Source organism: Acanthochromis polyacanthus, chromosome 14 (genome assembly GCF_021347895.1).
Source record: "Acanthochromis polyacanthus isolate Apoly-LR-REF ecotype Palm Island chromosome 14, KAUST_Apoly_ChrSc, whole genome shotgun sequence".
Lineage (NCBI taxonomy): Eukaryota > Metazoa > Chordata > Actinopteri > Pomacentridae > Acanthochromis > Acanthochromis polyacanthus.
In genome coordinates, this window is record NC_067126.1 from 32,924,844 (window position 1) to 32,940,453 (window position 15,610).

The 15,610-nt window shown below is 39.7% G+C and overlaps 1 protein-coding gene across 2 annotated transcripts in view; it reads right to left on the reverse strand.

Moving 5' to 3' along the window:
- Positions 1-15,610, reverse strand: part of gpc6b (glypican 6b) — an 88,370-nt gene that overhangs the window by 26,769 nt on the left and 45,991 nt on the right. The window contains exons 5-7 of one of the 2 annotated variants that reach the window (XM_022190796.2): positions 3,940-4,070; positions 3,132-3,275; positions 2,106-2,135 (exon numbers count right to left, since the gene is read on the reverse strand). In XM_022190796.2, the coding sequence (XP_022046488.1) occupies positions 2,106-2,135; positions 3,132-3,275; positions 3,940-4,070 (305 nt within the window). The remainder of the gene's footprint in view (positions 1-2,105; positions 2,136-3,131; positions 3,276-3,939; positions 4,071-15,610) is intronic. The other variant, XM_022190797.2, reaches the window with a different exon arrangement.

Below are 15,610 nucleotides of genomic sequence, written 5' to 3' on the forward strand. Positions count from 1 at the left end.
CAGCAGCTGTCCTTGAAAAATGATGCCACACACAAATTCCCTATTTTATGCAATCTTGCATCGAAAAACACACACATAAGTGCTTATGACTTGGCACAGGGAATATTTGTGGAAACTGGCGCTTCAGTGAGACAGTGTGAATGACATCGTGTGCTGTCGGCCTCTACGGACGAAGTCCAAGAAGGAAAGTATTGCTTACAAAAGGCAGAAAACTTCAAAATTAAACTTTGCCCGAATGCATGTAAATAAGTCTGATGAATCTTGGCAGCACATTCTTTGGTCAAATGAAACCAAAACAAATTTGTCTGGATCCAATGGGATCCAGTATGTTTGGGGTGGACCCGGCCAGGACTACCACAGTGACTGGATGGTACCGACCATGAAACACACGGTTGGGAGAGAGATGATACGGGAAAGCAAGAGGTGTAGGGGAGATGGAATTTATAGAACTGAGTAAAAACACCCCTCTAAAAGTATGATCCCAGACACAATGCAACAACTATGCAACGAGCTTTAACGAGAAAAAAAGCAAACTATGATCTGGGCAATATGTTTCCTAACTCGAATCCAATAGAAGATCTTTGGAGTATTTTAAAGTGCAAGGTAGAGCAACAAAACACTGCTGAAAAGTATTATCTGTCATTGCTTTGGTTTTCCAGCCTACTTTTTCTGTTCTTTGGTTCACCCTGAATGCCCTCATCAGCATTGTTTTCAGACAGACCAGAGTAGTTGTTTTCTGTGAAATGCTCTGTACACTGTCTTTTCAGCATCAAACAGCAGACAGACAGTCAGCGACTGGATACAACAGAGAACAGAGCAGAGCATTCAGCAGCTAAAGACCCATATATCTCCACTAAGAGTTATTGGAAGCCAAACAGCAGAGGGGAAAGTGAATATTCATCAAATTGCCTGCAACATGACGTCAAGTTAATGTTGCTGTGTATCTGCTGGATGAGTAAAAATGGAACTGTTTGATAGTAAGTTTGCCATATTACTGAAATTTTCAGTGGTGACTTTCTAGCTTGTTTTGGTCCCCTCATGTGGCCCCAAAAATCTGTTCGACGCTTGCAATGTACTTGGCTATGAGTCAGCGTAGCTTAATTTGCATGCGGCTGCTCGTTTCTTGTTTGAAATGGCATAAGCATTCAAAGCATTCAGTCTCTGAAACTCCAAAATCTATGGAAAGCAGAGTTCAGATTCTCATTATGAGGCGATGGATGTGATCTGCATCGAGCCCAAAGACAAACTATACATTTCCCCTTACTTTCCACAATCCGAATGACACGTAGTACAGCCTATTACAGAGATGTCATAATCTGCAGCTTCCTGTGTCCAGATCAGCATGATACCTCAGGCGTGCTGATAATGGAATTTTCTGCTCAGGTAAACTGGTTTAGTTATGGGATGTCAAAAATAAGCTCTTGTCACTGAGCTTCATTTTCTGGAGCGAGCCCCTGCATCACTGTACCATTATAACAGATGCTGTCTGTAACACTCCCCCACCAACTCTTCACAGCTCTCCCCTCTGCCAGCTCTGACGGAGCAGGTCGTCTGTTGATTGGTCGGGTTCCTCGAGGACTTCACTCTATTAGCTACAGCTACGAGGGTCTTGGACCAGGATGTGTCTTGAATAGATATGGCGGTCAATGAAAGTTTATGTTGGATCTCGGAGAGGAATCCGGACCAGCTGAGGACACCGTGGCACGTGTTCAACAATCTCTGTGGTGTTAGCAGCTCGACTGTAAAATACCGAGTTTAACAGCTGACACTTTGATGCCGCAATACACCACATTATCGGGCTTTGAAGAGTTCTTGCATTAGAACACTTAATAAATCACAAGAAGCACTCCAATGAGACTATGTGACATTGACTCCCATGTGAGATGAAAATGAGACTATGGCACACTAGGCGCTGCATACCATTGGGATTTACAGGTCACAATGATTGCCTAGTGGAAGTCTCCGATGCTTTTGACACAGTACTCTGCAACCTTGTCTGTGTAATATTAAAACATCATTATTGCTTCCAGTCTGAACACATAAAACAGTAACAGACAATAGTCCCAGCAAAAAAAATACATGAATTATAAGATATTGAACCTTACACTGTGTTGCATCGTACTCCAAACAATCCTCTGGTTTGCAGCATAAAGGCGAGAAAACAGAAAGTCTTAATTAATTCAGTGTAGGTGGGAAAAAAATCACTGATGGACATGCAAAGCTTAAAAAGGAGTACTGCTGTACATAAGACATCAAAAATGCATCGAGAATAAATTAGATTGTGCAAAAACATAATTAGCATTGAACAAAACAAATACCTCATTTATGGCTGTGGGATTTCAAAAGCCATATGGCCAAAAAGGACTGCTTTTCAAATGATGTACCCATCAACTAAATAACCTATTAGCCAGACAGAAAAACACTAAGACATTTGACAAGACTGGGCGTGTATTTAACATTATGAGCGATCCTCTAAACAAAACTATTATTTTTGGTACTTTCTATACATCTAGGTATGTGTAAAAAGCAGTAAATACCAACATCACTGTAATCCAATTCATAAAGATTCACTATGAATAGGGCCAGAGGGGAGAAAGGAAGGGCACTGTGGCTGCAAAGGTAATCCATGATGAGAACTGTCTCTCAGCTGAATTGGACTGCCAGCCATGTGCTAACCTTTACCCCGATGCTGCGTTTTATGTTTCAAGGTTGTTTGAGATGGAAATCCATGCATCAAGATCCTATCGAACAAACATACAGATAATCTGACAGAAAATAAAAGGTGTGCTTTGGAGCAACAATTGATATGGTCAGCCTCACAAAATCTATCCATCTCTTTTCATCCCTTTCTTTTCTGTTTGCTAAGTACACAGAGATGAGAAGGGCGCTGAACGCAGTGCATCACACCTTCCACTGCCCTCTTGGGTTAAAGCTGTTGATTCGTTAACAAACACAAATCGATAGAGGGGGCCTGAATGGAGGACAAGTACAAAGAATTAATTTCCGGCTCCAGGGGCTTACGATGGCAAATCACCAGCTTTAATCAACAGTGTCAAGTCAGAAAGACAAATGATGTTTACACTGAGCCAGTGTCTCGTCTGAAAACAGCAGCATCGGCTTTGTGTCCTTACCAGTCTGTCTAGGCTTGTGCCAGCTGCAGTGGTAGGCCGCTCCTCTGGGCTGTAGGGCCTGAAGCGGGCGTTGAACACATCCGAAACACCACGAGCAGACCTAGTGATTCCTGCGGGTTTTGGCTGGCCACAGCCTTGAAAAACCTGCAATTACAAAAACATGGGCACCCAACTGTCAGCGGTTTGAATTACTCAGGACGCTGAAAATAGGGGAGAACATGCTGTTTTGTTAAGGTCCTGTGAAGCCTTCACCGCTCACAACCGGTGTGACATTGCGCTGTGTCAAGTTGAGGTAACCACGTTCATAGGTGATTCAACTAGGAGCTGCGACCAATGCTATTTAAGATGGCAGAGTTAAGTTTTTATGGGCTTTTGGGAAAACACCACATATACTTAAACCATAAACAAAACTGCATCTGTCGCATGGGAAAGCCAACTGAGCATTTAGCTTTGAATGGGAACTGGCATCCGAATCTGTGTAGGAAGAAAAATATTCTTCACAACCACCTACCCTTTTTTTTCTTTCTGACTACAATTTTGTGGGCAAAGAAAAATGCAGTAAAACACAGGAAACACATTAACTACTGTTAGTTGAACTAAGATTATCTGACCAAATTCAAACATATAATTCAAATACAAGACCTAAACTTGGACATAATTAGAACGTGTTGCTATGCACACCTTCGACACAGCCCAGTGTGACTTCCAGCTAATCTCCTTCTTCACTTTGGACTTCAAGTTGGACTTCAACAGCAGTCTGTCTGAGGTGTTACTTTTGTTCTTTGGGAAATACATCTAATTGACATACCCTGTAGGAGACCTGGGCACTGTTATCTTGCATATTCATGATGGCCTCTGAAATCTTGACATCAATGGGCTCCATGACAGATTCGATGTTGAACGGTCCCTCCAGCCTCTGTGCCACCAGCAGCATGGCGTCTGTCACAACAGTGGTAGAAAAGGCGTGGAGTTGGAGGGAAGAGAACAGAGGTGGAAACAGATACACATTTAGTAGAAGAAACACCTTTGAATTTTGTGGCAAAGCACAAACATACAAAATGACCTTTACTACAGCAATTAATGAAAAGAGTAATAATAATGTGCTTGGAAAATGATTGCATTAAAACATGACTGTCCATCTCTTCCTTTTCACATGCTTAGCGACAATAATTCTGATGTGGCCCAGGCAAATATTAGAAGCATGACAGTGAACATTCAGAATATGCAAGCAAAATGCATTTCCAAATTTGACAACAAAGTTAGAAATTCACTATAAAAAGCAGAAAACACAATCATGAACAGCAAGTAGAACAAGATTCCATTCATGCCCCTTAAAAAAAACTCTACTGTGTTGCAGCTCAGTTGAGTTTTGTGCATTTAGTCTTTCTGTATTTCTGTATTTAAAGTGCTTTAGGAAATGCAGTGCATAGGCTATCAATTTAATGTGTTTCCCTCATTTGTTTCTGTCTTTTCTGTTTCCTTGTGTTTTCGTAAATTGTGGCATGCCAGCTTGCACAAAAAAGAACAGAAAAAAGATTTATTCCACAGTGTCCCAATTCCCATACTGAAGACGACTTATTTCAGTTTCTTCCAATGCTGCAATATTATGTTTGCCTAGCTGATTGCAAAACTATCTTTAAAATGTACCTTTTTAAGTAAAAATATAAATCTGGTATAATGTTCTCAAGTGTGAGGATTTATTTGCTTTCTCTGTTACACTAAGGCAAATGGAAAAGATCTGAGTTCTTGACGTTTAGTTGAATAAAATATGAAATTCTCAGAGGTCACTTTGACCTCCGAGAAGTGTAATTTTAATATTTTCTGATATTAACAGGTCTAACAGTTTGATAAATAAATAAGCAAAAAATCTGAAAAATGAATCTGTGGCTTGTTACATGACTTTCTTATCAGAGGTCACAGTTTGAGACGGCAAACTATTGCATCTTCTCCTCTGATTACTTCACACTGTTGTCACTGACTGTCCCGCTTCTCATCACAGTCCACCAACACACTAATGAAGCACGAATGCTTCTTGAGGCGAATTCAATTTTTATGGAGATCACCTCAATCAAGTCGACAAAATTTTGTTATGCTGCGCGCAGTGATTCGTACTGATGAGTCATTGATTTAATATAACTTTTGAAAGCCAAGCACTTATTTACATCCGCTATGAGAAAGGTCAGCGGCTCATTAATATTGCGTGGACGCAAGCCAGAAGGCCTTGTTGAACATGAGACACTTGTCATTATCAAACTCCACTTGTTTTCATCACCTCTGATAGCTCTGGAAAAAAAAACATTCAAAATACTTAATATGTACAACTGCTCATGGTGCAAATTTCACAGCAGCTCACACTAATTAGGCAACTGCTGTTGCCCTTGGAGGCTAAGCGAGTAAATTGATATTGCCACGAAACAGTGCTAAAGTGCTTTCAACCCCACAGGCTTTTTATATTAATGTGCCACAGTCTCTGTAATGGCAGGTCTGAGTTTGAATGGCATGCCATGGGGAGCCGGACATCACAAAACCACTAACTCATAACTGAGCAAGTCCCAGATCTGGAGACAGGACTCAGTCTGTCAGGACAGGTTTCTCCATCCACAGACCTCCCAAGACAAGACCTCACCAGCAGGCTTTCATAATGACTCTACAATTACCTCGTAACCAAATAAGGTCATCCTGTTATTTGGAGAAAACAGAAACAATGACCTCTTAAGCGGTCCCTTAACAGCGAATTTAATCGGCACCAGAATGCAAAAAGGGAGTTTTTTGAGCAACATGTTATATATTTCTTTTGGCTCGCTGCTCCAATCATCCCACCCATCACAGGAGAATGATATAATTTATTCCCAAGCTGTGAAGGAGTAGATAATTTTCCACAGAACAGACCAAAAAGTGGTGAGGGAAATTATGAAAACACAAACTGAAAAAAAAAGAAGTTAAAGACATAGGGGGGAAACTGGGACACAAATATTTTCCGTGAAACAAACAACCAACCTAACAAAAAACAAAAAAATCTAAATTACACTTTAGTTCTTTGAGGGAAGACCTGTCCAGCTTTTCATTCTTCTGGGACCTCAGATCACTAATAGCAGAGGAAAAAAGCTGAGAAACATTAGCTCAGCTCTGGCTCCATTTCCTTTCCAATTATGTTGAAGCTGGAGCCTTTGAAGAGCTCTTCTGTTTGTTTACACTGTGAATTGCAAATAGCCCGTGATGCTCGCTGAGATCTTAATATACAGATTATGTCAGTGCCAAATGCTTTTTTTTTTACAGTAGGGATTCAGTTGCATCACTGTACCACCATATGGTCTATAAGTGCAGATAACACTTTGCACTGGCAGGAAAATCAAGCGAGAAAAACTACGATTCTCACTACTTGCCTATCAGCAATGATGCCGATCAGTTTTCTTAATTGATTTTCTGACATCCAACTGCAGTTTACTTAAAATGCTTCCTTTTTGTGTTATTGTGTTTCTTGAAAAATCATTTTGCCATTGCCATACAACCTGCTATTGAATCTGATTATGATGTAAATTCATTCAATTGCCTCAGGTACGTCTGCTCACAAAACAAACCCACGAGAAAGAATATCTAAATTCAAGCACACAAGCTTTAAAAACTGTCAAGTGCAAATACTTAAAATTTAGGTCAGCGTAGCCAACTGGGAACAACTCATATTTCACAATAAGAGGAAAACAGAATGCCTCCAGCATCAGAGATGATGGCAATCTTTCCAAACAATGGTGACTTATCTGCAACTTATCAGATGGGCTCAACAAACAGAGAGATCTGGGAACTTTGTCTTCACATAGCTGAGGGAAAGCAGACAGAAACAGGGGAGAGACGAGCAGAGACAGAGGAAGAGGAGAGCAGGAGAATAAGAAGAAGCGGCACTGATTGAGTTGAGTAAGGCCAGGTTATGGCTTCGTCCCAGAGGAAGAGGGACTCTTGCACCGCATGTGAAAAACTCTACCTACATGGAGAATTAATGACTCTCATTTGTGAGGAGAGCATGAAGTCCAGTCCGCTGTGGCACGGCTGCCACTCTCAGCCAAATTTTCCCTGCATCACTCTTGCAATGCTGAGATAGGCCCCTGGCCAACCAGAGGAAATGTTGTTATCATCACAGCCATGCAAATACATGCATCTTGTCCTATTCTGAGTCGAGGTTTTTCAAAAAGCGACGCTGACTTACCAGACAGAGACATGAAAACCTAAAAGATGTCATGCTGTGAAATCACAACATGAACCAAATATTTTGCTTGCTACTGGAGGTTTCGGTTTGGGGGTTTTGAAACATGCTTACATGCTCTGTCTGGCTAAACAGCTAAAAAAAAATTGAGGAGGTAATATTCCTCTGGGCTCTGCCTCTTTATCGAGATTGATGTCCACTTAAATTCAGGCTATGTCAGCCAGCGGCAACCTCCAGCAGACAAGGACAAATAAGGAAAGTGAACAGGCCCATCTATGGCTCTTTGCCTGTGAAGAGTTCCACAGGATGAAAAATGGCTCTACTGTAATTTGGATTCTGTAAAGCATAGCTCATCTGTGGTTCAGTCAACCAACTAATAGTGCTGTGAAACGGTGTAAAAATGGAAAGGAAGGAAAAATGCACGTATTGCGCACTGAGTCATAGATCTTGAACAAACACATGTGTGCGCAGACATACAGAGACATATTGTGTTGAGAAAAAAAAACAACTTTTACTTTTTAAGTATTATTAGCAATAAAACAAAGATGGCGCACTCAAACAATAAAGAACACATTTTTCCAATCGAACATTAAAAAAATGCTGAAATAGAATCTGAAACTCTCTGTGGCAACAACAGACAAGCTGGTTTCTTTGTCAACCTTTAGTTATTTTTAGGGACGGTCACAGTAATAAGGAACACTGCAGATCAATAGAATACTCTACTGGATCAAGGATTATACTGTATATGTCACATAGCTGTGATTAACCCTTTAAGCTTCAGTCAATTCCAGCCGTTTTCAGTACAAAAAATCGCTAATATTCTATTTTTAAATAAAAAAAATTACGAAAAATACGGGGAATATTGGACGCGCATCGGGAGGTGCATTTCCTTGAAAACGACCGATTCGGGGATTTTATACCGACTTCAGGACATGCTTTGGACAAAATAGTTTACTGGCTTGTGTCATCTGATGTAAAACGTTGGATTATGGCCGTTTTTTGTGGAATCTTTTTTTTTTGTGTGTAATAATAAACCCGGAAATGTGAGTCGCGCTGTGTGCTTTGAAGCCGTGTATAGAGAACGGATGGATGAATATTTGTTTTTGTCGGACAAATGTGTTTTTCTCACCCGCTGTGGTAATCGCATCTGAAAGTGGTTTATACCGGCGGATTCATGAGAATCTAAGCTTTCCATCGGTGTATAGTGTTTGTATAATCGCGTTTGCACCCGTCGGACATTCTTGAAATTCCTATGCAAATTAGTAGGTGTACCGCCGGCGGTACACTGAAGCTTAAACCTAACAAGCACTTTTCTATGAGTTTTAGAGCTTAAATGATTAAAACAGTTTTGTAGTCATGTGAACATGACAGGATCACAGCTAAACATGGAGAAAAAGACGTGTACCATGGATATTCAGATAGCAGTGCTGAAGGTTGTACGAGGAAGCAACATTAGCGGGTTAGCGAGTTATGTTGAGCCTAAAGCCAGAGTTTTTAATGTCACCAAGCGAGTTTTGTTTTTAGCTGGCTAGATCAGAAATGCTAACTTATACCACAAGGCTAACCTGCTTCAGATGAGGTTCTGTTCGGTTTGGAATTTAAATCAACTGTAAGCAGCACCACCTTTTCACTAGTTTGACTAAGCCGTGTGGTACTGGCTGTGCAAACTTTGTGCGTCCTCTCGAGAATCGATGCATGCATTCAGCGGGTTTTGCAGAAAATACACAAATATGTTTTCTCGCTTTTGTCCTGATAAATCTCTTTTACAAACTTATGCTGCAGCTAGTAGAACACAGATTAAAAAAATGATTAGTCTATTGATATTTATCACAGAGACTATTAAATCAGTAACATTAATTTCACTTTAATTTGCTAAAAAATAAAAATTGAAAGTAATTTTTTATGTATCAGACCTAAATGGTCTTCTTGCTCGTCATACCTAAATGAATGAAATTTACAGTTTAAGAGTCCTAAAGCGCAGCTATCATGTTACATATGAGATAAACTGAGAGAGCAGTGAGAGGTAAAATAAATGTATTAACTTACGAGATTAACAGTTTTCTATCAGCATTCCTCTCTTGCATCATTTGTGGTAAAAGTGCTCTTTACCATAACACTCTTTAATAATCTTGATTGCTCTCCATCATAACAACCTGTACCTCTCAACTGAAGAAGGAAGTACAAAACTGAAAAGAACATGACACGTCAAATGCCTTCTACATGTACAGAGCCTCATGAAAAAAACCTGCATTAACGCAGAAAGTTGAATACTACCTTTGTGATACACATTATCTCTAATTAGGATTTAGGCTTTGTCAATCAGCTAACACAAATAAAGTCTGGCTATGTTGAACTTGCTTCACAGCACACCCCTGCTAACCTTGCCAGCAAGTTGATTTCTCGCGATATTTGTGAGTTCACAAATCTCTCAAGAAACCATCTTGTTCCGCTCCCGCATTCACTGTTCGTACAGAACCAAGTTGGTTCGGGCCAATCACGCAGCAGTATTCGTGTGTGGGGTGGGATATCCGGGTGTGAAGATGGCACCAAGCACCAGTAGATCAAAACAAACATGGCAACGGAGGACAACGATCGTGTAGATGCTGCTATTAAGTCAGTTTTAGCTGAATCTCCTATCGCTTCTTTGAAGGAAGAACAACGAGAGGCGCTTTGCGCATTTCTGGATGGTAAAGATGTTTGTGCTTTTTTACCTACGGGTTTTGGTAAGAGTTTAATCTACCACTTGGCTCCACTCGTTGTAAAGATCCCGCGATTGGCTAAAAACAAACCTGTAAGAGGCGGGACATACTGTTGCATTGTCCAATCCGTGCCTCTTTCCTCCGAACGGATTTACATGGAGCGGTCCCAGATTGATATTGTGGAGTGCTATCAAGTACTACACAATTATTAATCTGGCTATTGCCAGGTTACACCCCTGCGCTCTGTCAACCACTTTAATAGAAATGAAATATCCAAATTAAAAAAAAATTGTTTGATGGTTTGCTCCTGCTGACAAATATTTAGGGTTCCCAGCGGATGAATGCTAATAATTTGAAATACTTCTCGAGTTTTCCTGTAGTATCACCATGTGGTTGATATTTTTGGTTCAGATTAAATGCTGATTGCTTTGAAATCTGCTGCACAAGAGTATCAGTCTCAATTACTTTTGGTCCTCCAGGGCCAACATGAGGATCACTTATCATATTATATCACTTAGTTAAATATGTAGCCATCAAGCCTATGGTTTGAACCAAACATTCAGGGTTCGCAGACAATACATCTCCTGAAATTTGAGATGCTGAATGAAATATCTCAACAACTACTCAGTGGATTCTCATAAAATCTCAGACACATATTTGTACCACTCTCAAGTTAAATTAAGCATTTTTAATTATCCACTAAATTTCCATCTCGTGTCATTATCAGTTCTTATTACATTGACAATTGCCCATTACTGTGATGAAGTACCAGCACAATAACAAGATCCCCATCGGTCGTATCTGTACTCCGTGTTTCGTGCTGATTAGCAAATGTTAGCATGTTAACAGGGTAAATAAGGAGATGAGCATGGTAAATATTGCTTTCCAAACACCTGCTTGTTAGCACTGTCACTGTGCCACGTGTCAATATGCCAATTTTAGCCCAAAGCACCTGTGTGCCAAAGCCCTGGAGACTCTTAGTCTTAGTTAAAAATAAAACCTGACGCACTCATCAACGTTCCTTTTCCATTATTGCTCCATAGATTTGCAATTGAGTGATAATAGCACTCTAAACAGTGAACAAGACTTCTAATGTAAAAGCCATGTATGCAGCAGTGCTGATGCTGTACTGCACTCCTAATCAAACCACGCGGCATAATCTAATAGTGACACATTCACGATCAGATCATGTTACTAATGGTGCTGGAGATGCCATGGAGTTTCAATCTATGGCTGCTGACAGGACTGTTTCATCTATTTTGCCCACAAATATGTTAAGGAAGTCCTTTCCTCCCATCAGCATCCTTGTTTGGACTTTGTTAAAGCCTCGTGTTACAGAGCACATCACCACCACACAGCTCAGATTATGATCGGCACAGACTGAACAGCCGAGCAGCTTTGAGCAAAGACAATGATGGGCTTCCCTGCTCGTAAAGACACCACAGAGAATAATCTGTCTCACTGAACGAAATTTTCTCCATTTCTTCGTAATTGCACAGGTGGGAGGTGAATCTGTAATTAGATCCCCTCGACAACATCTTCCTGTAGCTGCTATACAGATGCCACTGCACACAGTGCAAAGAAAAGGAGTAATCAAAAATATCCAAGGTTGATGTTATTATACTAGTTTATTAGTCATATTAGCTTCTAATGAATGTAGTGTGAAAAACTGGCATTTTGGTAAATACAGTAATTTGCTTTAGAGTAGAGATCTAAATGTAAAGGGCAATACCCTTCCTGTTTGTCTGGTAAATATAAGAAATTGTGCATCTATGCATAAAGTATCTGAAAAATAAGCCGTTAATAATGTCTTGGTTCACTTATCTGCGGGTTTGTTTCTTGTTTCCGGTGCAAGAGGTCCGCTGTTGAAATCCCGGATGAGCCCTGACAGACATCTTCAGTGTTAATAGTTCTTTGTCTCAAAAATCAACAGCCCAATACGCATATGTAAAGCATATACTAGTAGATATATGCATAACGCACACATATATAAGTAAACAGAACTGCAGTTATTGACAACGTACACTGCATTCTCCCTCATAATCTCTTTCGTCCTCCCTATTTATCAGTATTTTTTTCTTGTATTTCAAGGAATGTCTTCTCGTTATTGCACAGCCTTGTGGAACCATCATTTCACCACCGACACTGTCTGAGTATGCCACAAACAAAAATCTTGAATCTAATAGATCAGTTCACTGATTGTTATATCATGCATTCAGTTATGTACAGTATTTAGCTACAGCAGCACGAAATAACAGCTCATATTGAGAACACTTCCAATAACTTGTCCTTGCATAATCCTAATAAGCAGCCAGAGGAGCTTGTGAGTTTGTTCTCACTGATCATAAATCCAATTAGTCTAGTTTCTTTAAAAATATGGCTTGATCTTTATTTATGAATATTTTCGAGCTCATGTCTATGAATTTCTTTTTCAGCCTCAATGCTAATCTTGCACTCTGTATCATCAAGGATTTATTAGATGACCTCAAGACAAAGGACAACAGAAAACCACCTTGCATCCACTGCGTGTCTAATAACACGTCTGATTGTGCAATCAGAGCTACAGTGGACTAAAAAATCAGAGAGCTTGAACTCTCGCAGGCAAACCAAATTCAGCCACAGGATTGTATATTTGATTTCAGCTCCTGTGGAAGAATTATTTCAATGAATTAGGTGTTGACTTGGCATCCTATCATTGTCTTCACCTTGTATGGGGTCCAATCTGGGATATGATTTGAAAAGAAAATTAGCATGACGCAACAGATGAGAAGAATCACATATTCTATTAGTGGTTTTCCTTTTCCCATGTGGTTTCTATTCAGAGGATAGATGCTTCTGAACAGCGATGATTTATAACAGCTGTGCCTAAAAGCCACAAAGCCATTGGAGTTACATGGCTTTGTAATGGTAATTTGCGCTGTCTAATCATTGTGGTTTCTTTTAACACTTAGTGGCAAAAGGTAAAGAAATCTGCACTGTAAAATGCTGCCCACTTCAAAATTCAAAGAAATACTTTGCCGTCCACTACCATTTATATCACACAAAAAGTCAGATAGTGTCGTGAACAAAAATGAAAATGGTATTTACTTTTACATAATCACTTGTTTCCAGAATTTTTTTGACATTGCTTGACATTTTTTTTAACAACAGTATAACAATTTGCGTTAAAAAAAATTCACATTGAAAGTAATTCGTTGTTGTGTTGACTCTTCCTATTCATTGCTGGCCATTAAACACTCCCTCAGTTAAAGATGGGAGCAAATACAAAGTCTTCTGGGAGCACAAACTTCCTGTTGTCCATGCTGGTTGCCTGGCAACTGGTACTGGTAAAGAAATAAGCCAGTATATCCTGTAAAGCACGTAACTGTCACTTTAGATTTCGGTTGTTGTACAGATTTTAAAAAATGCATCAGACATACAGCGGAGGACTTTTACTACGCAGGATGGAGCTGTTTTACAATGCAGCATTGGTACACGTCCTCAAGCAAAGGATCTTAACCCTTTGATGCACAACGTATTGTAAGGAATATGAGTATCTTTTGACCCATGTTGCGCATCAAAGGGTTAAAATTATTATATTATTCCATAGGTGACTGCTATCAGAGGTTCTGTAGCATTGACAGCGACTCAAGTCTATAACTGTATAGTGAGAGAGACAAGTTTCAGCTCTTTCAGTGCAGTTTTTCTCCTTCAGTCTCCCACTCACATGCTCTTTGTCGCTGTCTTCCTTTGTCAGATCAGGGGGAGAGTTGGTTCAATCCATTTTCAATCATAATAACAGTGACGTGAAATCTAATAAGCAATAGAAACACCTGTTCACTGAGGGTGAGTGTGAGTGAGTCGCATTTATCTAAGGTCTTCAGGAAAGTCACCAAGCCAGGTGGGATCTTTTGATCCATTTATAGAGGCTGCCAATACATGGTTAAGCCCTGTCGCTCACAAACAGCTTCCCTTGATTATGGTAAAGTGGAAAGGTGTGAGGTTTATCAGTGTTCTGAATTCATACAATTCAAAATCCTTCAGAGCAGGAACTATGTGTGGCCTGACTTTCAGCCATGAGCTGTCCACTCACAGCGTGTAAGGAAATTTTTTTGGTCAATATTTTATTCATGAGGGGTTTTTTTAAACACAGGAAAGGGTATGCTGCTGTCTTGAATTTTAATCAACAGGTTGTGGTCGGCTCCAGTTACCAAGTGAAACAAATCACTTAATTAAAAAGGAATGAAAAGATAGAATCGATGTAGATCACCTCCAGTCTCTCCAGAGAGAACAATAAAAGCCAAAAACAACCAAAAAAAAAAGAAGAAAAATTACATTGACATTAGGTCAGCGGCAAGTCTCTGTGAATATTCTGCGGGTGCAAGAGAGGAAGTTTCATCACAAGTACGAGCTACCCGTCAACACAAAAAATGATAATGACGCGTGGGGTGTAAACTGCAGAGGACAATATTTATCACCGCTGCATGTGACTGATATTCAAACGACCTGCGAGATAGAAGACATCAATTTGTGCAGACAGCCTGATAAATAGCATCAAAAATGGTTAAAAACAGCGCGCTTCAGGATGTTTTTCAACTAAAAGAATTCCTAACAGGAAGAGATTAAATAAAAAATAAAAAAAACACACAAAGGAAAGTAAACACTGTCACAGCAATCATCCTCAAACAGATATCCAGTGATCTATGTTGTAATGATCTATATATCCCCGGAGCATTGGCACGTGGATCCTGATTATGCTCAGCGCAGTTCTCAGGTGTAGTCAACGGACTGACAGCTGTTCATCAGTGGCTCCCTGCTTCAGCTAATCATGTAATTAAAACCCGATCCCACTATTAATCTCATCAAATTGCACATGCACTCCTTTTAAAAAAACATGTTCTTTAGGATAAGCAGCGCACAGAGAATAGCATTAATTTCTAAAACAAATTCCAGCATTCGCAATTAATGTACCGCAAGAAGTGATAGAAGTCTTGGTGTGTGCAACGCTGCTTAAAAATACATAGTGTAGTTAGCATCTTTTTCCATAATTAATGCACTGAGCAAGTCTTGTCTTTAGGAGCAGAATGGGGAGAGGTCAGCAAGGATTTATCCTCCGGTTGGAACAAATGGATTAGAGACTGGCTACTCAGCAAAGTCCATTTAATCTGCTGTATGATTTATTCAGATTTGATTTATTCTGTGTAACACTAAGGAAGAAATAAAGTTTACAGCATGACATTCAAGCTTTATTGAACTTTAGTTTATAAAAATAATAGGTAACATTTTAGCTGCTGCATGAACAATATTATACAGCATTCAGTAGCAGCACTACAGAGTATATGTCTTGGAAACTGATATTATTAATGAGATGACCCTGTGGAACTAAAGCTACAGCATCTTTCCCAATTAATGTGAAATGACAATGTGAGACCAGCAAATTTAAATTTGACATTGGCCTTTTGGAGACTATGATAAGCTTATGTTATAAATTAAATTTAGACAGATTTTATTAGCCTGTCTAATTAATCTCTTGCTTATAGGAGCAAGCAAAACAAGCTCATGTGCAAGGACATTTGATCTAAGGTTGTTAGTGGTGCAAACTTGGA